The sequence below is a fragment of the Eschscholzia californica genome, unplaced genomic scaffold, assembly GCF_041429995.1.
Source record: "Eschscholzia californica isolate CP2 unplaced genomic scaffold, dmEscCali1.0.p SCAF_3, whole genome shotgun sequence".
Lineage (NCBI taxonomy): Eukaryota > Viridiplantae > Streptophyta > Magnoliopsida > Ranunculales > Papaveraceae > Eschscholzia > Eschscholzia californica.
Window position 1 is genome coordinate 48,140,759 of NW_028238420.1, and position 21,015 is coordinate 48,161,773.

At 37.5% G+C, this 21,015-nt stretch overlaps 3 protein-coding genes across 4 annotated transcripts; all 3 read right to left on the reverse strand.

Annotated features, from left to right (window-relative positions):
• Positions 1–6,203: 6,203 nt before the first annotated feature.
• LOC147551114 (uncharacterized) lies at positions 6,204–8,481 on the reverse strand. Its single transcript, XM_086666850.1, has one exon. The coding sequence runs from the start codon at positions 8,278–8,280 to the stop codon at positions 6,418–6,420; it is 1,863 nt and encodes a 620-aa protein (XP_086522976.1). The 5' UTR covers positions 8,281–8,481; the 3' UTR covers positions 6,204–6,417.
• Positions 8,482–9,886: 1,405 nt separating this feature from the next.
• AIP3 (ABI3-interacting protein 3) lies at positions 9,887–12,099 on the reverse strand. The gene is made up of 3 exons (XM_086671152.1): positions 11,826–12,099; positions 11,631–11,741; positions 9,887–10,316 (listed from the first exon to the last, which is right to left on the reverse strand). Exons 1-3 carry the CDS (start codon positions 11,832–11,834, stop codon positions 10,056–10,058), a joined length of 381 nt encoding a protein of 126 aa, XP_086527278.1. The 5' UTR covers positions 11,835–12,099; the 3' UTR covers positions 9,887–10,055.
• Positions 12,100–12,960: 861 nt separating this feature from the next.
• On the reverse strand, positions 12,961–16,847 carry LOC147551116 (E3 ubiquitin protein ligase DRIP2-like). Of its 2 annotated transcripts, none has more exons than XM_086671149.1 (7): positions 16,477–16,847; positions 16,253–16,367; positions 14,826–14,925; positions 13,855–14,694; positions 13,704–13,754; positions 13,403–13,475; positions 12,961–13,277 (listed from the first exon to the last, which is right to left on the reverse strand). In XM_086671149.1, the coding sequence occupies exons 2-7, from the start codon at positions 16,365–16,367 to the stop codon at positions 13,116–13,118; spliced, it is 1,341 nt and encodes a 446-aa protein (XP_086527275.1). In that variant the 5' UTR covers positions 16,477–16,847; the 3' UTR covers positions 12,961–13,115. The 2 variants fall into 2 exon arrangements, with proteins under 2 accessions (XP_086527275.1, XP_086527276.1); XM_086671150.1 differs by having other exon boundaries at positions 16,253–16,383.
• Between the last annotated feature and the right edge of the window lie 4,168 nt (positions 16,848–21,015).

Genomic DNA, 21,015 nt, shown 5'->3' on the forward strand with positions numbered 1-21,015 from the left:
CGGCTCGTCGTCTTCCACCGAGAGTGCATATTCAACCAGATTTGCCTGCCCGTAATGCCTAAGAGGTTTGTCTGACCCTAACCTCTGTACCGGCTTATATAACTATTTCGGCCTAGTGTGTACCGAAACATCCTGCTGTTGTTGTTGTAAAACTTGTGTACCTTCCCCTTGAACCTCCTCATGATCAGGTTCATCAATTTCCTCATCCTGAGTATTATCCTGATGCTCCACCTGATCATGATTCCTAGAAACCCGTTGGTCTTCAGCTTCTACTTCCACTACTTGAGCTTTAGTAGAACCAACATCACCACAACTAGGCACCGTAGCTTTCGCCATAGCTACAATAGATGACTCATCAAACACCACATCTCTGCTGATTACAAACTTCTTGTCTTCCGTACACCATAGTCGATAACCCTTGACTCCTGTAGCATATCCTAAGAAAATTGCCTTCTTTGCTCTATTGTCAAGTTTGTTACCTTTAACATGGTAATAGGCCGTACAACCGAAACCTTAAGTCTCCCGTAATCTGCATGTTCACCTGACCACACCTCGTAAGGTATGCCGCCATCTAAAGAAGAATGTGGAGACCTGTTCACAATATAACAAGCTGTAGCAACAGATTCTGTCCACCATTCTACGCCTAATCCCGAATTGGAGCGCATACATCTAGCTTTCTCAAGTAGTGTACGGTTCAATCTCTCTGCGACTCCATTCTGCTGAGGTGTGTTTACTACTGTCCAGTGCCTCACAATGCCTTCCTGATTACAAAACTCCTTGAATGCCCCATCCGTGTACTCGGTCTCATTATCCGATCTTAACGTCTTCAGCTTTCGACCAGTTTTGTTCTCAACCATTGCTTTCCACACCAGGAACGTGTTGAATACCTCATTCTTATGCTTCAGAAAATAAAGCCAGACAAATCTCGAATGATCATCAATGAATGTAACAAAATACCTGGAACCACCCTTGGAAGGTAACTTTGCCGGTCCCCAGACATCGGTGTGTACGTAGTCTAACACCTCTTTGCTCCTGTGCTTGCTTGTAGAGAACGTCACCCTGTGTGCCTTCCCGAACACACAATGCTCACAAAACTCCATGCAAGGCTTCTTCATGTCCTTCAACAAGCCTTTCCCGCACATCAAAGATAGACCCTTTTCTGACATATGCCCAAGGCGCATATGCCAAAGCCTCGTACTAGCCGTTGGATCCCTTCCACTGATTCCTACTGCTACATCTCCCGTAATTGTTGTCCTCAAAAGTTTGTATAAATTACCGTAACGAGTACCTCTCATTACCACCAAAGAACCCTTAACGACTTTTATGGAGCCATTCACTATAATTATCTTACAGCCGTTCAGCTCCAACACACCAAGGGAAATTAGATTTTTTCGCAAATCGGGTATGTGTCTTACGTCCGTCAATGTTCTCACCACTCCATCGTGCATCTTGATCTGTATTGTTCTGAGTCCCACAGTTTTACATATACTATCATCACCTAGTATAACTGTACCACCATCTATACTCCTATAGGTAGTAAACCACTCCCTATTTGGACACATATGGTGTGACGCCCCTGAATCAAGCATCCACTTATCGAAGATCTTCTCAGACACCTCTGTCACCGAGAAACATTCGTCCGCCTCTTCTGACACATATCCCGCCTCTTGCATCTCTTGTTTCTCCTTGTAGCCTTCGTTCTTTTGCTTCAACTTTCTCTTTGGACAAGCCGCTTTAAAGTGGCCAAGCTCACCACAACTAAAGCACGTTTTCTTGAAAGAGCCTCTAGATTTGGATCTAGATTTCCCGCCCTTTCCCTTTCCCCTTTCATTACTCCTCCCCCTCGTTACAAACAACCCTTGTGCTTGTTCTTTGTCTACTCCACCGACGCCATACTGCTAGTAGCAACCTTACGAAGGTCATCCGCTAATAGCGAATTTCTCGTCTCTTCTATGCTTAGACTATCACCAACAAGCATCAAAGTTTGAACAAGGTTCTCATAGGATTTAGGCAATGAAAGTAACAATATGAGGGCTTGGTCCTCATCCTCAACCTTAACATCAATATCCTTCAAATCTGAGATAATCCTGTCAAATCTATTCACATATTCCTGAATAGAAGAACCCTCTTCCATTCTACATGTGAATAATTTGGATTTTAAGTAGACCCGATTCGTTAAAGTTTTCGTCATGAAACTGCTTTCTAGTTTTAACCACACACCTGCCGCCGTTGTTTCTTCGTCTACTAGGAACGCCACGTCCCTCTCAAGATACAACATAATGGTAGCCCGTGCTTCGAGATCTAACTCTTCCCAATCCTCATCTGACATATCTCCTGGTTTCTTTCCCGTCAACGTCTTGTGTAATTTCTGCGAGATTAACAGATTCTTCATCTGCATCCGCCAATAAGAAAAATCGTTTTTCCCATTGAACTTTTCCCATTGAACTTCTCTATCTCATATTTCCCTGCTTTGACCGTACCACTTCTCGATCCCATCTTCTCTTCGTTCAATCCTAACAAGGCTCTGATACCAATTGTTATAACTAAAAGTCGCGGAAGCTATCGAACCTACCTAGAAATTGATCCGACTATGAAGATTAATCGAAAAGCTAAGCCAAAATCTAAATATGCAAACAGAAATTAACGAGGTTCGGCCTAAAGCCTACGTCCTCGGGCGAACAAGAAATCTTTATTGAAGGATAGATGAAGACCACTCACACAACCCGCAAGTTCGTCCCAAGATGGTACCGTATAGTAATAACCTTCTATACTAAATCTTCGACGACCGAGAAATTAAACACCGCTCAAAAAACTATGAACACAATTTCTCTCTTACTTGCTCTCTCTCTCTAGCTCTCTCTAAAGAAGAGGTGTTGTTGAGTTGTTGTGTTGGTATGTTTTGGTTGATCTCAAGACCCCTTATTATATAATTATAAGCCGGTGGGGGGAACCAAATTGAGAACCAAAATTGGAAACTTCAAAACCGCCATAAGCCACAAACCGCCTATTGCAACCGCCAATACCATCTTTTGGAAACTGCCCATCTTTTGAAATTTGGAAATATTTGGAAACCTTCCTCTCACAAACCCAAGGTTTGTTACATATTTCAAATTATCTAGTCTTCATGATGTGCAAGAGAAAAAATCCTATATAAACCAGATTGATCGTTTATCATCAAACGATGATGGTCTGTGTCCAAGCTTGAAACAGTTGGAATCGGTACCTAGCTCAAAAATAGCTAGACCGGTTTTTCCTTAATTTGAGGTACCTATATTCATCAGAATCTCGAGCAAGACGTCTCGTTAGATTCGTCTCGTGGAGCTCTTGAATTTAGACCTAAATTTTGTCCAAATTCGATTACGTATGAATGAATTATTACCAAATTAGTTTGGTATGGGTACCATTAACTCTAAACCAGGATTTTGAGTTTAGTACCACATCTATGATGTTGGAGAAGTTTTATTTCCTTATATAGACTCTTCCATATATATATATATATATATATATGGGCCAGCACTTTGGGGAAAGCTAAATAGTTTCCGGTGTGTGAAATTTTAAAGGGAATATGTAAAATTTTGAAAATTTTCTGGGAAAATATATTTTATGGGGAAATTTTCCACCTCACCTCTCTCTCACCACCTCACCTCTTCTCTCTTTCCTCCATCTCATCTCTTCTCTCTGCCACCTCATCTTCTTGGCATTTCATCATCTTCACCGACAAAGGTCGCCAGCCGGCAAACTTTCCGGCCGGCGACCTTTAAACATAAAAAATAAGAAAAAATATTTTTTTTCTTATTTCCTCTCTCCCAAAAAAAATGTTTTTTTTTTCATCTCCTCTCTTTCTCTCTATAAACTCCGGCGAAGGGGGTTTCCCTTCGCCGGAGGTCATCCGTCTGCTGGAACAAACCATGAAGGTCCGCTCGGAGCAGACCTTGTAGATCTGCTCGAGCAGACCTTCATGGTCTGTTCCGGCAGATCTAGAAGGTCTGCCGGACGAACTCCGGCGAAGGGAAACCCCCTTCGCCGGAGTTTAGAGAGAGAGATAGGAGATGAAAAAAAAAATTTAGAGAGAGAGAGGAGAGATGAAATAAAAAAAAAACTTTTTTATTTTTTATGTTTGAAGGTCGCCGGCCGGCGACCTTTGCCGGTGAAGATGATGAAGTGGCAAGAAGATGAGGTGGCAAAGAGAAGAGATGAGATGGAGGAGAGAGAAAAGAGGTGAGGTGGAGAGAGAGAGGTGAGGTGGAGGTTTTTATTTCCCTCTAACAACTTACAAAATAAAATTGTCAAAGTCTTCACACCCCGGAAACTATTTAGCTTTCCCCAAAGCGCTGCCCTATATATGGTATGTTCTTTGAAATGGAAAGGTGTTTCGCGTGGTTTGCACCATGCAAACCGCGCACGCGCGGCGTGGGCGAATGGGCGTTTAGGGCGCTTTAGAGGCGTCCGCACGCACTTTGCACTTCGCATCAAATATGAATGTTGGGAAGCATCCATTCGTCTATAGGCACCCATACGAAGTGGTGTCAATACCCCTATAAATACCGTGAGAATTCAGCAAACAAAACTCAATTTTATTAGCATTTTCGGAGCATTCATTTTCAAGCATTAGAATTTAACATTGTTTCAGAAGTTCGTATTGCTTAGATAGACTATCATAATTAAGAGGTACCATCTTTATCTTGATAGGTAATCCGTTTTATCCGTACTTATATACTGGGTGTAAATTGTCTTAAGACAGAGGTATCCTCGACTCGGATTTTTGTTATATTTAATTTCTAATTAATAATCACTGTTTTCATCGTTTTTAATTAGTATAGAAAAGATAACTCTTTCTCTAATTTATCAGATAGAAAAACAAATAAAGTGGTGTACTCTGTTTTGTTTGAAACAGAAAGTTTAAAGATTTTTTATATTAAAAGAGAACCAGGAAAACAACAGAAACAACTCCCTCAGACGTCGTCATGCAACATATTTCTTGCAATCACTCTTACAAACAAATCTCTTAAAATCACTCTTACAATTTTAAGCAGAAGTAGAATTGGTGTGTCATATGTAGTCTACTTTCAAACTAAGTGAAGTGGTGATACTTCAACGAAAAAATAAGTGAAATGGCCACGTACAATGGGTCATATGAACTTTTTTTTGTTGCAATATGGGCCATATGAATTTAGAAAAAAAAAACTGGCATTATATCCCAATCCCAATGACTAAGGAATAATTTATCTCTCTTTTTCTCTCTCCTCTAACAAGTTACTATCATCAAAGATTATCTCTCTTTCGGCTCAATGTAGCTTCATACCCTCAAATATTAACTTTCTTAAAACATTTCTTCCTGCATAATAGAGTTTTAAACCCACAACTTACCAATCCATAAGAAGGAGACAAAGGTAAAAAGAAGATAACGAAAGGGCAAAAGGAGTTACTCAAAGGTTTACAAGATGATAAATAAAATAACGGTGATGAAGATGGAAAAAGAAAAAAAAGTATAGACGAAATAATAAATAGAGAGTGATCATTATGTAAAATTGCAATATGACTTGATGGATATTAAGGTTTTATGTTGTCATGACCGTAACAACTGTACGTTGTTTTCATCAATGTCAAAGTTTGTTTTGCTATCACGATGGAAACGATTAGATTCATTTTTAGGGTCCTCACTACCGCCACTATATCTCTCCTCTCTACCGTTAGAGTAAAGAGAGAGATGGTGATGCCAGACGGTGACGATGAGAAAGGAAAGGGAAAGAGGATAGAGAGGAGCTAGAAAATAAATAGTTTGAATAGCTTAGTCCTTAGGCTTAGGATTAGGTTTCTCACAAAAGTTTTCCCTCCCCGCAACAATCTCTTCCTTCCCCTAAAGCATCCACTTTTTATACATGCAAGTAAGATATGAGAGTAAGTGGAATACATGTTTAGACATCCAATGGTCAGAAATGTTGATCTATTATTCCATTAAATTTGAGATTTTGTTAAGATAATCTTTGATGATAATAACTATGATCTTGTTAAAATGATTATATTGATTTTAAATCACATGAGATAAGGTTTGGGGATCAATTTTTCTAATAATTTTTCTAAAAGTGAGTTCTTCCTGTGAGTCGATCCATCTGTTTCGATTTTTTTTCTTCTATAGGGTTGCAGGAAATAATCAATAAATACAAATGGAACAGAGGCATGATTCGACAGTATTAAAGATGTAGTAAAGACATGAAAAGAGACCAATATTCCATTAATAGCATCGCAACAGATTCATCCATTTTGTACAGAAAATACAACAAAAAATGCAAAGACATATTCCCGTACCTTAGAGATAATCCCAGGACGATTTTTCTAAAGGATGACTTCCTCGTTAAAAGGTGAGTTTTTTATGCTTCCTCCGAACGATAAAGAAGAATGAAGAACAATGGTCAGACATCAATTCTCTTTGGTACTTGGGTTGAACCCCTTCAGTGAATCCATGCATTCACGACTTAATTGTCCGGTAGATAGAAGATTCACTATCACACTTGTCATATTTGCTGTAGGTGAATAGCCCTTCCCAATCATTTCGTGTAAAAGATGCATTGCCTTATCAGTCTTATTCTTTCGGAAATATCCCAAAATCATACTATCGAAAGTGATTTCATTCGGTGGATAACCTTTGTTCGTCATTTCTAAAAACAATTCATTAGCTTCTTTCAGAAACCCAGCTTTACAAAATCCATTCACCATAATGGTGTATGTTACAGTGTCAGGCTCTAACCCTTTCGTAGAAATTTTCATGAAAAGCTCCTTGGCATCTTGAATTTTACCTGCCTTGCAGATACCGTCAATCAGGATGTTGTACATTTTGATATCTGGCTTGATGAAATTCATTTCCATCTCTTGAAGTAGTTCTTCTACCTCACAAAGACAGTCATTTTTACACAACCCATCCAAAAGTATTATGTATGTAACAATATCCGGACACTGACCACGCAACTTCATTTCTTTGAAAAGTTCCTTAGCTTCCACAACTCTTCCCACCACTAATAGACCACCAATAAGAGTATTATAAGTAACGACATTACGATTCAATCCCTTCCTACACAGTTCTTCATCTATCCTCATGGCCTCATCAATCATCTTTTTCTTGCAGTACCCATTAATCAATGTGGTGTACGTAACCACGTCGGGCTCATTCCCCTTATGTTTCATCAAATCAAACACTTTAACTGCCTCAACCATACGACCCTTTAAACAGTATCCATCGATTAATGCATTGTAAGTGAAAGTGTTAGGCTCCTTACCTATTCCGATCATTGCTTCTAATAGTTCATGTGCTTCTTCCGCCATTCCTTCTTTGGAAAAAGCATCAACAAGAGTGCTGAAGGTTACCACGTCTGGGGAGATCCCACGATCGATCATGTTGTGGAAGATGCCGACTGCTTCTTTCCACCGGCTTGCAATGCATAAACCTTGAATCAAAGAAGTGTAAGTTACAACATTGGGCCAAATACTTTTACCAATCATTTCGGAGAACAAATCAAGACCAACATCTACCAATTTGTCTTTGCAGAAACTATCAATTATTGTGTTGTAAATTACCACATCAGGTTTACAAGTTCCCTTCTTCTCCATCTCTCTTAACAACTGAACAGCCGATTTTGTGTTCCCTGATTTGCAAAGCCCATTTATTAGCGTAGCATAAGAAACCACATCTAGTATATCCTTTCTCTTAGACATTTCCTCGAACAGCGCTACTGCCTGGGCAATTTTATCAGCTTGACAAAGTCCCTTGATAAGGGTATTCAAGGTAATGGTATCAGGTTGAAGACCACATTTCAAGAAGTTTGCGAGTACTGAAAAACTAAGATCTACCCAGTTCAAGTTGCAGTAAGAATTAATTAAAATGTTGTAAGTATAAATATCAGGTCGAGTTTCAACTGAAATCAGTACCATTTGTTTGTATAAATGAATAACGGTAGTAGAATGATATTTCATTTTTGAAATTACACCCAATAATTGATTAAAAGGATAAATAGAAGGTGTGGGTTTGATATGAAGCAATTTATCAAATAGAACAAGGGCATCATGGAATTTAAAACTCCCTGATTTACATCCATCCCTTACATAATTCTCTAATTTCTTGGTTGTGTTAATAAAATCAGGAAAAGAATCTTTGTTGGGTGTATTAGAAGAAGAATTAGGGTTAGGAGTTGCAGAATATGAGTGTAGCTTGAGTGAAAGATGAGTGAAGGAAGATAGAGATGATGAAGAAGCCTTAGTTGAAGCAGAAGCAGTTCTTGTTAGAGCCATTTTTGTGTCTTGAGGAACAAATTCCCTCAACAAATGGTGGGAATTCTAATTCCATTGGCATTCATGAATAAACTTTTATGAGAAATCGTATAGGCGCCTCTATTATCCCTTGGACTTTGGTCAATGGTGGGAATTAAGCAGCCTGGAATGGCTGGGTCTGGTAGGTAAGGAGCCATGAAACTTCTTTTAACATATTATTCCGTCCGTGTTTGAACTCTGAAGAGATTAGTGATTGTTTTGGTGAAAAAAATATTGTGTTCCCCCGATGTCATCACGGACTGCCTGTCATCTAATATTTGGTACGTGAGGTGGCGTTGTTCGAGGCACACGCTAAACAATTAAAAAAAATAACCAAAATTGGGGGAACAATCCAAGGTTTGTTACATATTTCAAAGGCCAGCGCTTTGGGGAAAGCTAAATAGTTTCCGGAGTATGAAGACTTGGTCAAAAATTGGTCAATTTTGTTTGACAATTTTATTTAGGGGGAAAGCAAAATAGCTTCTCCACCTCAGCTCTCTCTCTCTCCACCTCACTTCTCTCCCTCCACCTCATCTTCTCTCTCCACCTCATCTTCTCTCTCTCTTCTCCGATAGGTCGCCGGCCGGAAAATTTTCCGGGCGGCGACCATGAATTTTTTTTTTTTTCTCTCACATCTCTCTCTCTCTCTCTAAACTCCGGCGAAGGGGGTTTCCCTTCGCCGGAGTTCCGGTCTGTTGAAGAACAGACCAGATCGGTCTGTTCTTCAACAGACCGGAACTGGTCTGTTGAAGTCTTCAACAGACCGGATCTGGTTTGTTCTTCAACAGGCCAGATCTGGTCTGTTCTTCAACAGACCGGATCTGGTCTGTTCTTCAACAGGCCAGATCTGGTCTGTTCTTCAACAGACCGGAACTCCGGCGAAGGGAAACCCCCTTCGCCGGAGTTTAGACAGAGAGATGTGAGCGAAAAAAACCCCCTTCAACAGGCCAGATCTGGTCTCTTCTCTCTATCGGAGAAGATAGAGAGAAGATGAGGTGGAGGGAGGTGAGGTGAGGTGAGGTGGAGGGAGGTGAGGGGGAGAGTTTTTTATTTTGAACCATATTCCCCATAAAATATGTTTCCCCGGAAACTTTTCAAAATTTTGCATATTCCCTTTAAAATTTCACACCCCGGAAACTATTTAGCTTTCCCCAAAGCGCCGGCCATTTCAAACTATCTAGTCTTCATGTGGTATTCGTAATTTGTTGGACTCATTTTTGTAACATTAATCAGAGTGGCTCAACAGAATTAAGTGGCTAACAAGAGAAAACAAGAGAAAAAGTCCTATATAAATCAGGTTGATAATTTATCATCAAACGATGATGGTCTTCATCCAACAACCCCCTCGAACGTCGTCATGCAACAAATTTATAGGAATCACTCTTACAAACAAATCTCTTATATTCGCTCTTACTATTTTAAGCAGAAGTAGAATTGGGGTGTCATATGTGGTCTACTTTCGAACTAAAGTGAAATGGCGATTTTACGCTTGGAAGGATGATAATAACAATTTAGTCATATCCCAATCCCAAGTGACTAAGGAATTCTGCTTTATGCTCAATGCAGCTTCGTACCCTCAAATATTAACTTCCTAAAACATTTCTTCATGTATAATCTGAGTTATAGTGAAAACCCACAACTTACCAATCCATAGGAAGGAGACAAAGGTCAGAGAAAAAGAGGAGAACGAAAGGGCAAAAGAGGTTACTCAAAGGTTTACAAGATGATAATGGAAACACCCAAACATATTACCAAAACTAGTCTTCTTCCAAGTTGATAGAGTCCTTGAACTTCCCATACAAAATCTTCTTTAACTCAGCCATTTGAGCAAGCAATGATTCTTTCTCTTCCTCCAGCTTTTCCAAGTTCTTAGTTGTCGCTTCTTTCATCTCTTCTATCTTGTTCTCAACTTCTTCCCTTGGCATATGAGCAAACACCTCTCCTATCTGGAACCTCACTACATCTTCGTCCGTGAGGATTAACTCATTGCCCGCATCTTCTAAGTTCTCATTTGATTCCTGCAGGACAAAAGAAAACGTTTCAGAGATCTGGAACGGCAGATATCTAAATGAATAACAAGAAAACCAGACTGGCGGAAAAAGAAGCTAATGAACACATTTCACCGATGATTGTAATGCTGCAACCACTTTTGTGGCTTTAGAAAATTGTTGATGAAGACGGATCTAATGATGATAATGGCCATGCCAAAACTTAAGAAACTTGTTAGAATACATGCCTAGATAGATGATATGAAATTCTAGATATACTCAAATTGTTATATCTTCTTAAATGAGTTTTAATGTTCTTGACGGGTAAACCAACTACTCTGTTCACGGCACAAAATTTCTTCCACAACATAAAATATGGAGTATTATACCTAAAATTGCAGACACATCATTTTACCAGAGAAATATTATAGCTCAGAACAAACCGACCACAAAAAGTTTTTTTCTTAACAAACTCATTCCTACTATATAAACTCTTGAACCATGTTTTACAAAAATATTTAAGGCATACACCTCGAGGAGGTTACCTTATGCCTCAAGGCATACGTAAATGAACTCAAGATTTGAGAATAAAATATGCTATTCTGAAGTCATGTTATTTTTGAGGTTTTGCGCAAAATATAAGTACAAGTTATATTTTATAAAACACTTGTGACTTTATATTATGATAGTAAAGTAGTATGTTATGCTTTTACATGTTCACACCTCGAGGCGCCACCACGCCTTGCGAGAGAAAACCGCCTTGATGGGTACAAACGTATTTAAAAACATTGCTCTCGAAAGACAGGAATAGCAGATTAGGTGAAACATAACTAAATTCTCGTTTCATTTCGAGACTGTTAAACTTACATCCAAGTAGGGAATGTCGTTCAAAATAAAAGAGTGAGCTTGCAAAAATGTGATATCAAGGAAACTGTCTCAAAATTATACAAATATCGACACATCACACATTGAACTCGAACCATTACCATGAGCAGAAATAATAATATGGAACCATTGAAGTGGGTTTCCAACTCTCATTATTGATGTACATATAACACGGCAACTAGGCGAAGGAATTCGGCAATGACGTCTCCAAAGTATACTATGTGTATAGATATAGAGTGGGTGAATCAGCAAGAACAAACACAAAAACACTTCTTATTCAGTGAAGAGGCTCAGTGGGTAGTTCTAAAATCATTTGCCCTAACTCTTAACTATACAAAGATCAAGGGCTGAAAAATCAAAACTTTCAATAAGCATTCAACTAGCATCCGAGTATGGATATTAAGATCAGATTAAAAAGTGGGGAAACAAAACCCAGAGTCATGATTAAAGAAAGGGTACCTGAGCAATCTTGATTTCTTCCTCTAGATCATGAAATCTGTTGTTTAATCTTCCGAATTTGTTAATGTTTTGTTGATCTTCCCATGTTACTTCCGTCTCTGATCCTCCACCCTTCAAATCATTACTAGCTTACTTTCAGATCCAATAATCATAATAAAAATCAAATAGCAGAGATTTCGAGCTAGGGTTTTTTACCTGTTGCATCTCTGGTTCTGTGATTCTAGAAGAGAGATAGAGATAGAAGCTGCGAGGGTTTTAGTGGAGAACAAGAAGATTGTTGTGCTGTTCTATGCCAACAGATTTATTAAACGAATAACTTCAAAAAGCTTAGAACCGTTGGATCTGGATTCAAGACGATAGAGCGGCCCAAAATCTTTGAATGAAGTTGTCTAGATCCGTTCCCCGTCCTCCGGTGTGGTAGTATGACATCCTTCTTAAGCACATGAGTTCTTCAGATCGAGTCATAGGCAGAAGCAGTTTATTATCAAAATTTATCTCATGTAAACTCGATAAAGTAGATGTTGTCGGGTTTGAGAGTCTTTGTTGTCGGGCCTTAAGTCTATTTAATTATTGGTCTAACTCTTAGACAGCGTTATCGTAAAAAAAATAAAAGATAAAAAAGTTGACGAGATCCAACAACTGACACGCATGCTATTTCATCACGACTGAAAAATTGGTAGTCCAAGGGGGGGCTGGAGTGGTTAAAACAGTATTTACCATGGAATTGATCGACAACATTGTCAAAGCTCATGGAGGGGTATCCGTATTTGGCGGAGTAGCCGGACGTACTCGTGAATGGAATGATCTTTACATGGAAATGAAAGAGTGTGGAGTGATTAACCCCAACTTCATGCCTATTATGTCAGTGACATGTACATATTGGGAGGGATTGGGGTGATATTTGTGTTTTTTCCTCAGTCTGTCTAGATATGAATCATATCCCTCGAAAGTACTAAAAACAATCTAAACTAGTTATTCAACCGAGTTAGACATCACATATCCAAATTTAGATTTAGTTGGGGGATTCAGACAAGTTACACGTCCCTCCGTTCCGTTCGAGTCTAGGTTTAATTGGGAAAACAACCAGTAACTTAGTTGAGGTATTTCTTTCACTTTAAATCATTTTTCCCAAAAATCACAATGCTTTGTGATTGAATCGACTCCACAAGTGAAACAATTTTAATGAGTAAAATCCTACTACGAGGCAACTCAACTGATACGACGTAAATGTACTCTAATCAGCATATCAACGGTACTAGTACTTCATATTCTAAGTTTCATACCCACCTGCATTTTGAATAAATATGATCAACAAAAACAAACCTGCATATTTCAAATGTCTTTTTTATTTAATTAATGTCATTCAAACCAAAATATTATATAATCCTCAAATAATTTAAATCCCATAATCCATAAAATAAAACTGACTGAAGTTCTAAAATGATATAACTTTTTGTGATAATATCACTGAGTCTTTACGAGCGCTTAAATCTTCCGAGAATAGGTCAACTCCATAATGAAATCCTCAGCTGAGGAGCCAACTTTTGCACGTATATGGGTTGATGGAGTTGTCTCTAACCACATATCCATTAACTCAGACAGTGGCAGTGTCGGAATAACTGCCACGCCACGGCATTGAATCTCTACCTATTAAAAGAAAGAAATAACCAACAGGAATATCATCAGTCTGATGGTTATTTTCCAAAATCTAAATTTAGATGTGACAATTAGTCGGAACAAGTACCAAATAGATAGAAGAGAGGTTAACTTACTTCGGTTTCGCTTTGAAGGTTAAGTTTCTGTTTCAGATACTTTTGGATGTATGAAACAGCCATGTTGACATCCCTGAACAAAGATCAGTGCACCCTTATGATGTATGTTTGATAGATCGAAACCCAAAAATATGTAAAGGAGTAGAGAAGTATCAAATGAAATCTCAAAGGCGTAAAAGAGGTACGCCTAGGTGTGAAGTGATATTCATGAATAGCTACAATATCTAAGGCCTTGAGCTTCCAAAACATTCGAACATATAGAGGAAAAGTAAGCGAAAAAATTGAATATAGAGGAACTCACTTGATCTTTATAAAACGAGAAGCTATCTGCGGCAATGGTGCATCTCCTTCCCTAGTAACACAAGAAAAAAAAGATACAGAGTATTTAAAATTTCCAAGTCATTAAAAGATATCAATTCCGTTAAACTTAAAAGTAGAAAATGGGTTCTTACTGGTGTTCAGAAGCCAGTAATTTGAACCAAATTGGTTTATCCTGTATTACACCCAGAGCACGAAGGACAGCTTGAGCATTCCCACCACGCTCACCACTAGATTTGGCTCCTCTTCTCTCCATCCCGGGCGACTTTTTAGGTCCCTTCACACCTGCACGATTAGACTTTGTGCTGTTCGTGACTTTAGAACCCACAGCACCAGGGACAGCTTGAGCATTCCCACCTAAACGAGTAGAGCTTGTGCTGTTCGTGACTTTAGAACCCACCCTGAGTGAGTTTTTTGGTTCCGTCACACCTAAAGGAGCAGAGTTCGTCCCATTCGTGATTTTGGAATCCACAACACCAAGGATAGCTTGAGAACTCCCACCAACTTCACCAGTAAAATTGGCTCTTCTTCTCTCCATCCCCATCGAGTGTTTAGGTTCCGTCACACCTAAAGGAGTAGAGTCTGTGCCGATCGTGACTTTAGATTTAGGCGCACGAACCTCACCCTCTAAGGGGTTCCAACGATCAATCTTTTCTGCCAATGAATCACCAACAGTACGGATATTTTCCTCTTCCACCTGTCTTCGTTTTTGAGTAATCTTGCTTAGCGACTCAGATGAGCTAGAGTTCTCAGATCCATTTTCTAGATTTTTGTTCTTTTCAATGCCTTCTGTTCCTCGCCGGGATAAGCTCGTATTTGGCGATATTCGAGGAGCGCTGACCACCAATGAGGAGAGTGATTGTTCCTTTGTTCTTACCAGAGCTGTTACTTCAGGTTCGGGTTCAGGTGCCTCAACCTTTTCCCGATTCAGAGGAAAGATTTTAGACGTTACGTCTTGTAAGTTGTGGTCTGGCCTGCAAGTTATATGAAACAAATCATTTACTTCAATAGGAATAAGTCACTCATTCCGACAAATTTTGAAAGGTTTAAAGAATTTAAAGTCTTATAAGGCTAGTTTCGATCTATCGGAGCAGAAGTGGTTTACCTCAGCTTCTCTTCTGGAGCAATACCAAGATTCATATGGCAGATTGGACAGCAATCCTCGCCCTCGTTCGTTAGCTTTTCAAAGATACATTTCCTACAAACTGGTTAATAGGTCAATCAAGAGTATCAGATATGTCCTTTTATGCCGCCAAAAATACTTGGAATTCAATGTCACAAGTTCAAATATAAATACTTATACAATTAAAGGACATTAACAAACAAGTTAGAATATGTTAGATACACTGACCCCATCAACCAACGACCACTCGTATTTCATAGAGCTTATTCGAGACTCAACAGCTCAAAGCTTTATACCTCTTCTACTACTTCGGTTATGAAGAAAAATGAAGTATATATACTCATCCTCGGATGGTTGAAAACACGTGTCTTTGACAAGTTTCAATATTGTACCCAAAATGAATCTATTCGAACAACAAAATACATGGAAAACTCTACATTTGGCTCCGACAAGAAGCTCTCATTAATTTTCTTAACGAAAAGACATAAAGAATGACATTGTCATAAGACATTGTCCAAAACTCATCAAGATCCCCAATCATCTAATTTTCACCCCAATGGAACCCAAAAAATAGTGCTACCAAGTATTAGAACGAAGAGACAGGAACATGGAAAAAAGAAAAGCTAAAGAAAGAACATATGACATATCTTATAAATACCATTCTTCCAACTTTATGAGCAACAAAATAAGTAATTCACATTTCAAACCAACTACGTTAACTACGTTATCTTTAAAGCCTACCAATTTAATAACGCATACGCTTTACAACCATAGATTGCGATCTATTCTTTCACTTTGCGTTGTTTCAAAATCAACAAATCATAAAAAATCCACCTAGCAACATCAATACTTTAGGTGTTCGTACATGGTTTATTTAACTTTTTTCCTTTAACAAAATTTTTTCTTCTTTTCAAATCTTATTTAGTAGATTTTCGAAAATGACACGATATCCTCCAACCTTCCCTTTACCTTACCGCATCGCCTACATATATAGAGGACAAGGGTTTGAAATGACAAGATTGGCCTTAAAATAGCGTTTCCCCGCTTGTCCTATTCAAACGCTAGTAAGGTGGGGAATACCTGTATCATCGTTAGTACATTTAACGAATATAACGACATTGAATTCTTCTCTTGTACTAGTATTAGTTTAATAAGCAATCTACATCGATTTCTATAATAAACAATAACAAAAAACAACTATGAAAAATGAAGATCATAAAAATCAACAAACCCGTATCATAAAATGCAAACACATAACACAAAGTTCATGGTAAATCACAATCTTCAAAGAATTCTAATGGTAAGAAAAAAAAAACTTCGAAGAAATATCACAAGGTTGAAACAAAGATGAGAAAAGAATGAACATGAAATAACATATATACATATATAAAGAGAGAAGAAAGACTCACATGAATGAAGACATTCTGGAAGAGTAGTAGCTTCCTCCAGAACCTTATCACAGAGAGGGCAGTTCATAAACTCAGCTAAAGTTTCCCTTGGAATTTTCACCAATTGACTGTCCATCTACACACAGAAAACCCTAAAACAACTTATTATATAATGCATGTAAGAAAATATGAAACTGTAAAATGAAAAGATTCATATAATCGCAATTGGACTCTGAATCACGTACCTGAAAACAATGAGAATCACAAACAAAACGAAACAGAGATGATTAACACAAGAAACGGGTTGGAAATTGGAGGATCGTCTCTGATTATGTAATGAAAAACCCTGAATCAACCAATCAATATATCTATCTTTTCGATTTGTTTAGAATTCTCACAACATGAAAAGATTGGATTGAAGTTTGAGATTGGTAATTCTGATAATGGGTTTGAGGAAACTAGTTAAATACTAAGTGGGTTTGGTTCGATTAAGATGATAATCGAGAGAATTGGCGACGATTCATGAAACGTTTGGAGATGGCGTTTCACTTCAGAGTTGAGTGGTTTTTACGAAGAAGAAGAAGATGGTGAGATTGTAGAGAAACTGATAGGAGGCGTTAGTCACCCTACTTAAAACAAAAATATATTATTCTTACCCGGTGATCCTACGGACATTATAATCCAGACTAATTTAGATGGACGGTAGGATTTAGTGGGACAAATTAACCCTTATTTCTATCTTTAAATTATGCCCGTCCATTTAAGCCGATTAACATTTGAACGACTAATGTGTGAGATAGAATATCGTCGTTGTAGATTGTTTAGTAAATATGGAAGCGTAGAGCGCTACTTGACGTATTTATTGTTGGGATTTCTTTTTGTTAACTATGTCATTTGGCATAGGTTTGAGGACGTCTCACTTTCTGTGCAAATATATTTGTCATAAATGAATTATGATTCGTTTTTTCTAGTTATTTATGGTTTAAATCACTTTCTTTCGTGCTCAAATCTATATATGTGTGTGTTACGATTAATTTTCAAACGGCCTTGTTAATTTGGTTAATCCTTAGTCAATATATTCGTGAGAATTATGCTATAACTAGTTTGGCTCCTATTTCTGTGAAATAATAATCACCAAAAGTACTGATTAAGTCGGCCAATGTTCTAAACAAAATTAATTTGTTAGGCACAATAAAAATGTTTATTATCAAATGATATCAGAAGGATTTGTAGCTATAATAGACATTCCACTTTCACTTTTATTAGGATCATCTATATGAGGAAAATATAAAACAAAATTTCATATTCCTTTTTAAAGAGAAGGCATAGATGTATGATAATAAATGAGAGATTTGGTTCATCCATAGTCAATACATATGTGAGAATTATGCTATAATTAGTTTCACTCCTACTCTTGTAAAAATAATAAGATTGCGTCATAAAGTTGCTAATCAATCTTTTTAAAGAGAAAACATAGATGTCTGATAACACAGGAGAGTGAAGAGTGTGGTGGTAACAGGTGTTATTTATTAAAAAAGAACATTTTCAACCCAAAAAAAAAAAAAAGCATTTGTATTTTTTTCATTTGGAAATTGACTAAGATCTAAAAGATAGTCAGTGGCGAGGCCAGAAAATTTTAAGAGTGGGGCACTTTTTTGTTATAGTTAGCGAAAGAATTCCATAATATACGATCAGGCTAGAATCAAAAAACAAAATTTCAACAAAATTTTATTTATAGTTTAGATATGTCATGGTAATTTTGATGTACAACAAGTAATCTCTAATTTTCTCATCAATATGATTTGGGGATCTTTTCCCCAACCAGATTCCAAAAAATATTAAGATAAAAAACAAAGGAAGGGATGAAGAGATACTGGTGAAGATTAAGACAACGATGATGAAGAGGAAGAGATCGTAGTGGAAGAAAAAATGAAGATAAACTTTTCTTTCTACTGACATGTTTACTGTAACAAACGTGTAAAAAACCTTGAAGTCCAAAATACAAGTCACTAAAAAATCAGACAAAATCAAAATTAAGAGAGTTATTTAGAAAACTCAACATCTCTACGAAACCGTTTATATTAAGTTGGTCACTTTGAGGAGGTCAAAATTGAATTAGTTCAATTAGTAAGAACCAATTTTAAACCAAACATGCAATTTATAAAGTATATTTAATAAGCATTCATCCTAAACCAAACAATACTTTCAACTAACGTATATAGTAGACATTCTAGGAAAAAAATGTAAGTAGTGGAAATCCTATAAAAAAAAAAGGTGTTGTGTGTGTAGGTCGATCCCAAGACCTCCACAATGTAATCCAAACGTTTCACTAGTTGAGTTAGAGAGGATCTTTGTTTAAAAAGCGAAAATATAGATACATAATCTAGTGACTGTTGGAATCGGAGCCGATTTTGGATCGGTTAAAATCGTCAAACTCAGAAACGAAGCACGCCATTGCGTTCGTCTCATCGAGCTCTTTAGTTTAGACTCAAGAATCACTCAAATCCGTTTCCGGATGAATGAGATATTCAAGTCTGAAGTTTGGACGGAAAATTGTTAAGTTAGGGACCAAAAGGCAATACGGAAAAGTTTGTATGGGAGCCATTCTCGCAAAGGGAACACGTCCAGATCTGACGGTTGGCGTTCTCTCCGCGCTAAAGGCCAGATCCAATGGATGGCGCTAGGTCCGTGTCGGGCACGGAGTGGGATACCCCGAAACTTCATCCAACGGCTGATCTTCTTAGATTTCGAGCTACTTTCGGTATAAGTCCATCAGATCTAACGGATGGCGTTTCCTCCGCGCTTTTGAGCGAGATCTGACGGCCCAAATCCCAGCTGATATGTCTGTTGCTAAAGAAGTGACCCGTCACTTTACTTTCTCAACAGATGCGTCCCTTAACCAACAGAAGTGTCCCAAATGCATGTGTCTATTCGAAACCTATTTATAGGACTCAAATCAACTCCAAATTTCAATACGTTTTTTCCAGAGTATCAAGCATTGTTAGACGATAATATTAGAGTGTCTAAGAGAAAGATTTAGCAGAGGTTTCAAGGAGTTTCATAAGCAAGAAGTTTGGTCCATTTGCATTATGTCAGAGGTTACTATACTTTCAAGTTCGACTGCTTTCTGATTCGAAGTACCATTGAATCGAAAGGTGATCGTTGTATCTTGGGAGACAAACACCGGTAACTGTTTGGTATTATACAGGGCGTCAATTGTCTTAAGGAAAGAGGAATACCTCGCCTCGATTAACATTTTTTTTCTTCTAATCCTCCAATTTTTCTTTTTTTCTTTTTAGTCTATCTGATTTCTTAATCAAAGACATTCTGATTTTGTTAAAATCAGAAGTGTATTGATTTTAAGTAATAAATTAGTAAACACAGAAGGAATACAATTCCTCTTTCCGATCTTAAATCGATAGTGAGATTCGACTACGAATCATCTGTTCTGGATAACAGACATTATCGGTTAGAAATACGAAAAATATTGAGTTGTTCTATTCCTTAGTTTTTCTTCATTAATTTGGAAAGAAAGTGTTTTTGATTGGTTTACAAATAAAATCAAAGTAGTAACCAGTTTCACCAGTGATCCGGTTAGGGACTCGTTGAGTCAACTCGTTGAATCGGTACACCGAAAACAACAGTGACAAGTGCAACTTAACGCATCGAGCCAATTAGGGTCGTGGGGGGGGGCACGGGCCCCACGGGCCCTTATGTGGGCTCGCCCCTGAAGATAGTCATTACATTGGCATTGATACATCAAAGATGTGATAAACTTAAAACAACCGAATTCAAAATCTAATAAAGAACGGCCTATAGTCCAACTAAATTATGGCCTAAAACCCAACAACATTATTTATACCTTAATAACTCAAGTTCCAAAAAAACCATGAAAACTACCTCCTCTGAGAATCGAACCTGGAATCTCCAGGATTTTGGAGTTTATGTCAACACATTGTTTGTATTAAATGTCTCAAATGAATCGAGAGACAATAGAGAACTTTTGAAATGTTATGAATAACAAAGATATATTTAAAATGTCCAAAACAGCTAATAGAGGAATTAATGAATATTTTAAATGTCTGAAATGAATAGCACGCACATTAAGTTTGAGAAGTCTCACTTTATGTGCAAATATATCTATCATAAATGAATTATGATTCGTTTTTTTTAGTTATTTATGGTTTAAATCACTTTCTTTCGTGCTCAAATCTATATATGTGTGTGTGTGTTACGATTAATTTTCAAACGGCCTTGTTAATTTGGCTAATCCTTAGTCAATATATTCGTGAGAATTATGCTATAACTAGTTTGGCTCCTATTTCTGTGAAATAATAATCACCAAAAGTATTGATTATGTCGGCCAATGTTCTAAACAAAATTAATTTGTTAAGCACAATAAAAATGTTAATTATCAAATGATATCGGAAGGATTTGTAGTTATAATAGACATTCCACTTTCACTTTTATTAGGATCATCTATATAAGGAAAATATAAACAAAATTTCATATTCCTTTTTAAAGAGAAGACATAGATGTATGATAATGAATGAGAGATTTGGTTAATCGTTAGTCAATAGATATGTGAGAATTATGCTATAATTAGTTTCACTCCTTCTCTTGTAAAAATAATAAGATTGCGCCATAAAGTTTTTTTTTTTTTTTTTTTTTTGCTGAAAGAGATTGCGCCATAAAGTTGCTAATCAATCTATATAATAAAATAGGTGGATGTGTGCTGACTGGGACAAATCCTTGGATAAATCTAGCCGTCCGTCCCACATCAG

Bases quoted from the DNA above. Each gene is read 5' to 3' on its own strand.
- LOC147551114 (XM_086666850.1), bottom strand. From the start codon at position 8,280: ATGGCTCTAACAAGAACTGCTTCTGCTTCAACTAAGGCTTCTTCATCA.
- AIP3 (XM_086671152.1), bottom strand. The intron at 10,317-11,630 runs GTACCCTTTCTT...TTTGTCCTGCAG, and splicing joins AAGAAATCAAGATTGCTCAG to GAATCAAATGAGAACTTAGA.
- LOC147551116 (XM_086671149.1), bottom strand. From the start codon at position 16,367: ATGGACAGTCAATTGGTGAAAATTCCAAGGGAAACTTTAGCTGAGTTT. The intron at 13,476-13,703 runs GTGAGTTCCTCT...ATCTTTGTTCAG, and splicing joins TCTCGTTTTATAAAGATCAA to GGATGTCAACATGGCTGTTT. The intron at 13,278-13,402 runs GTAAGTTAACCT...TTCTTTTAATAG, and splicing joins ACCTTCAAAGCGAAACCGAA to GTAGAGATTCAATGCCGTGG.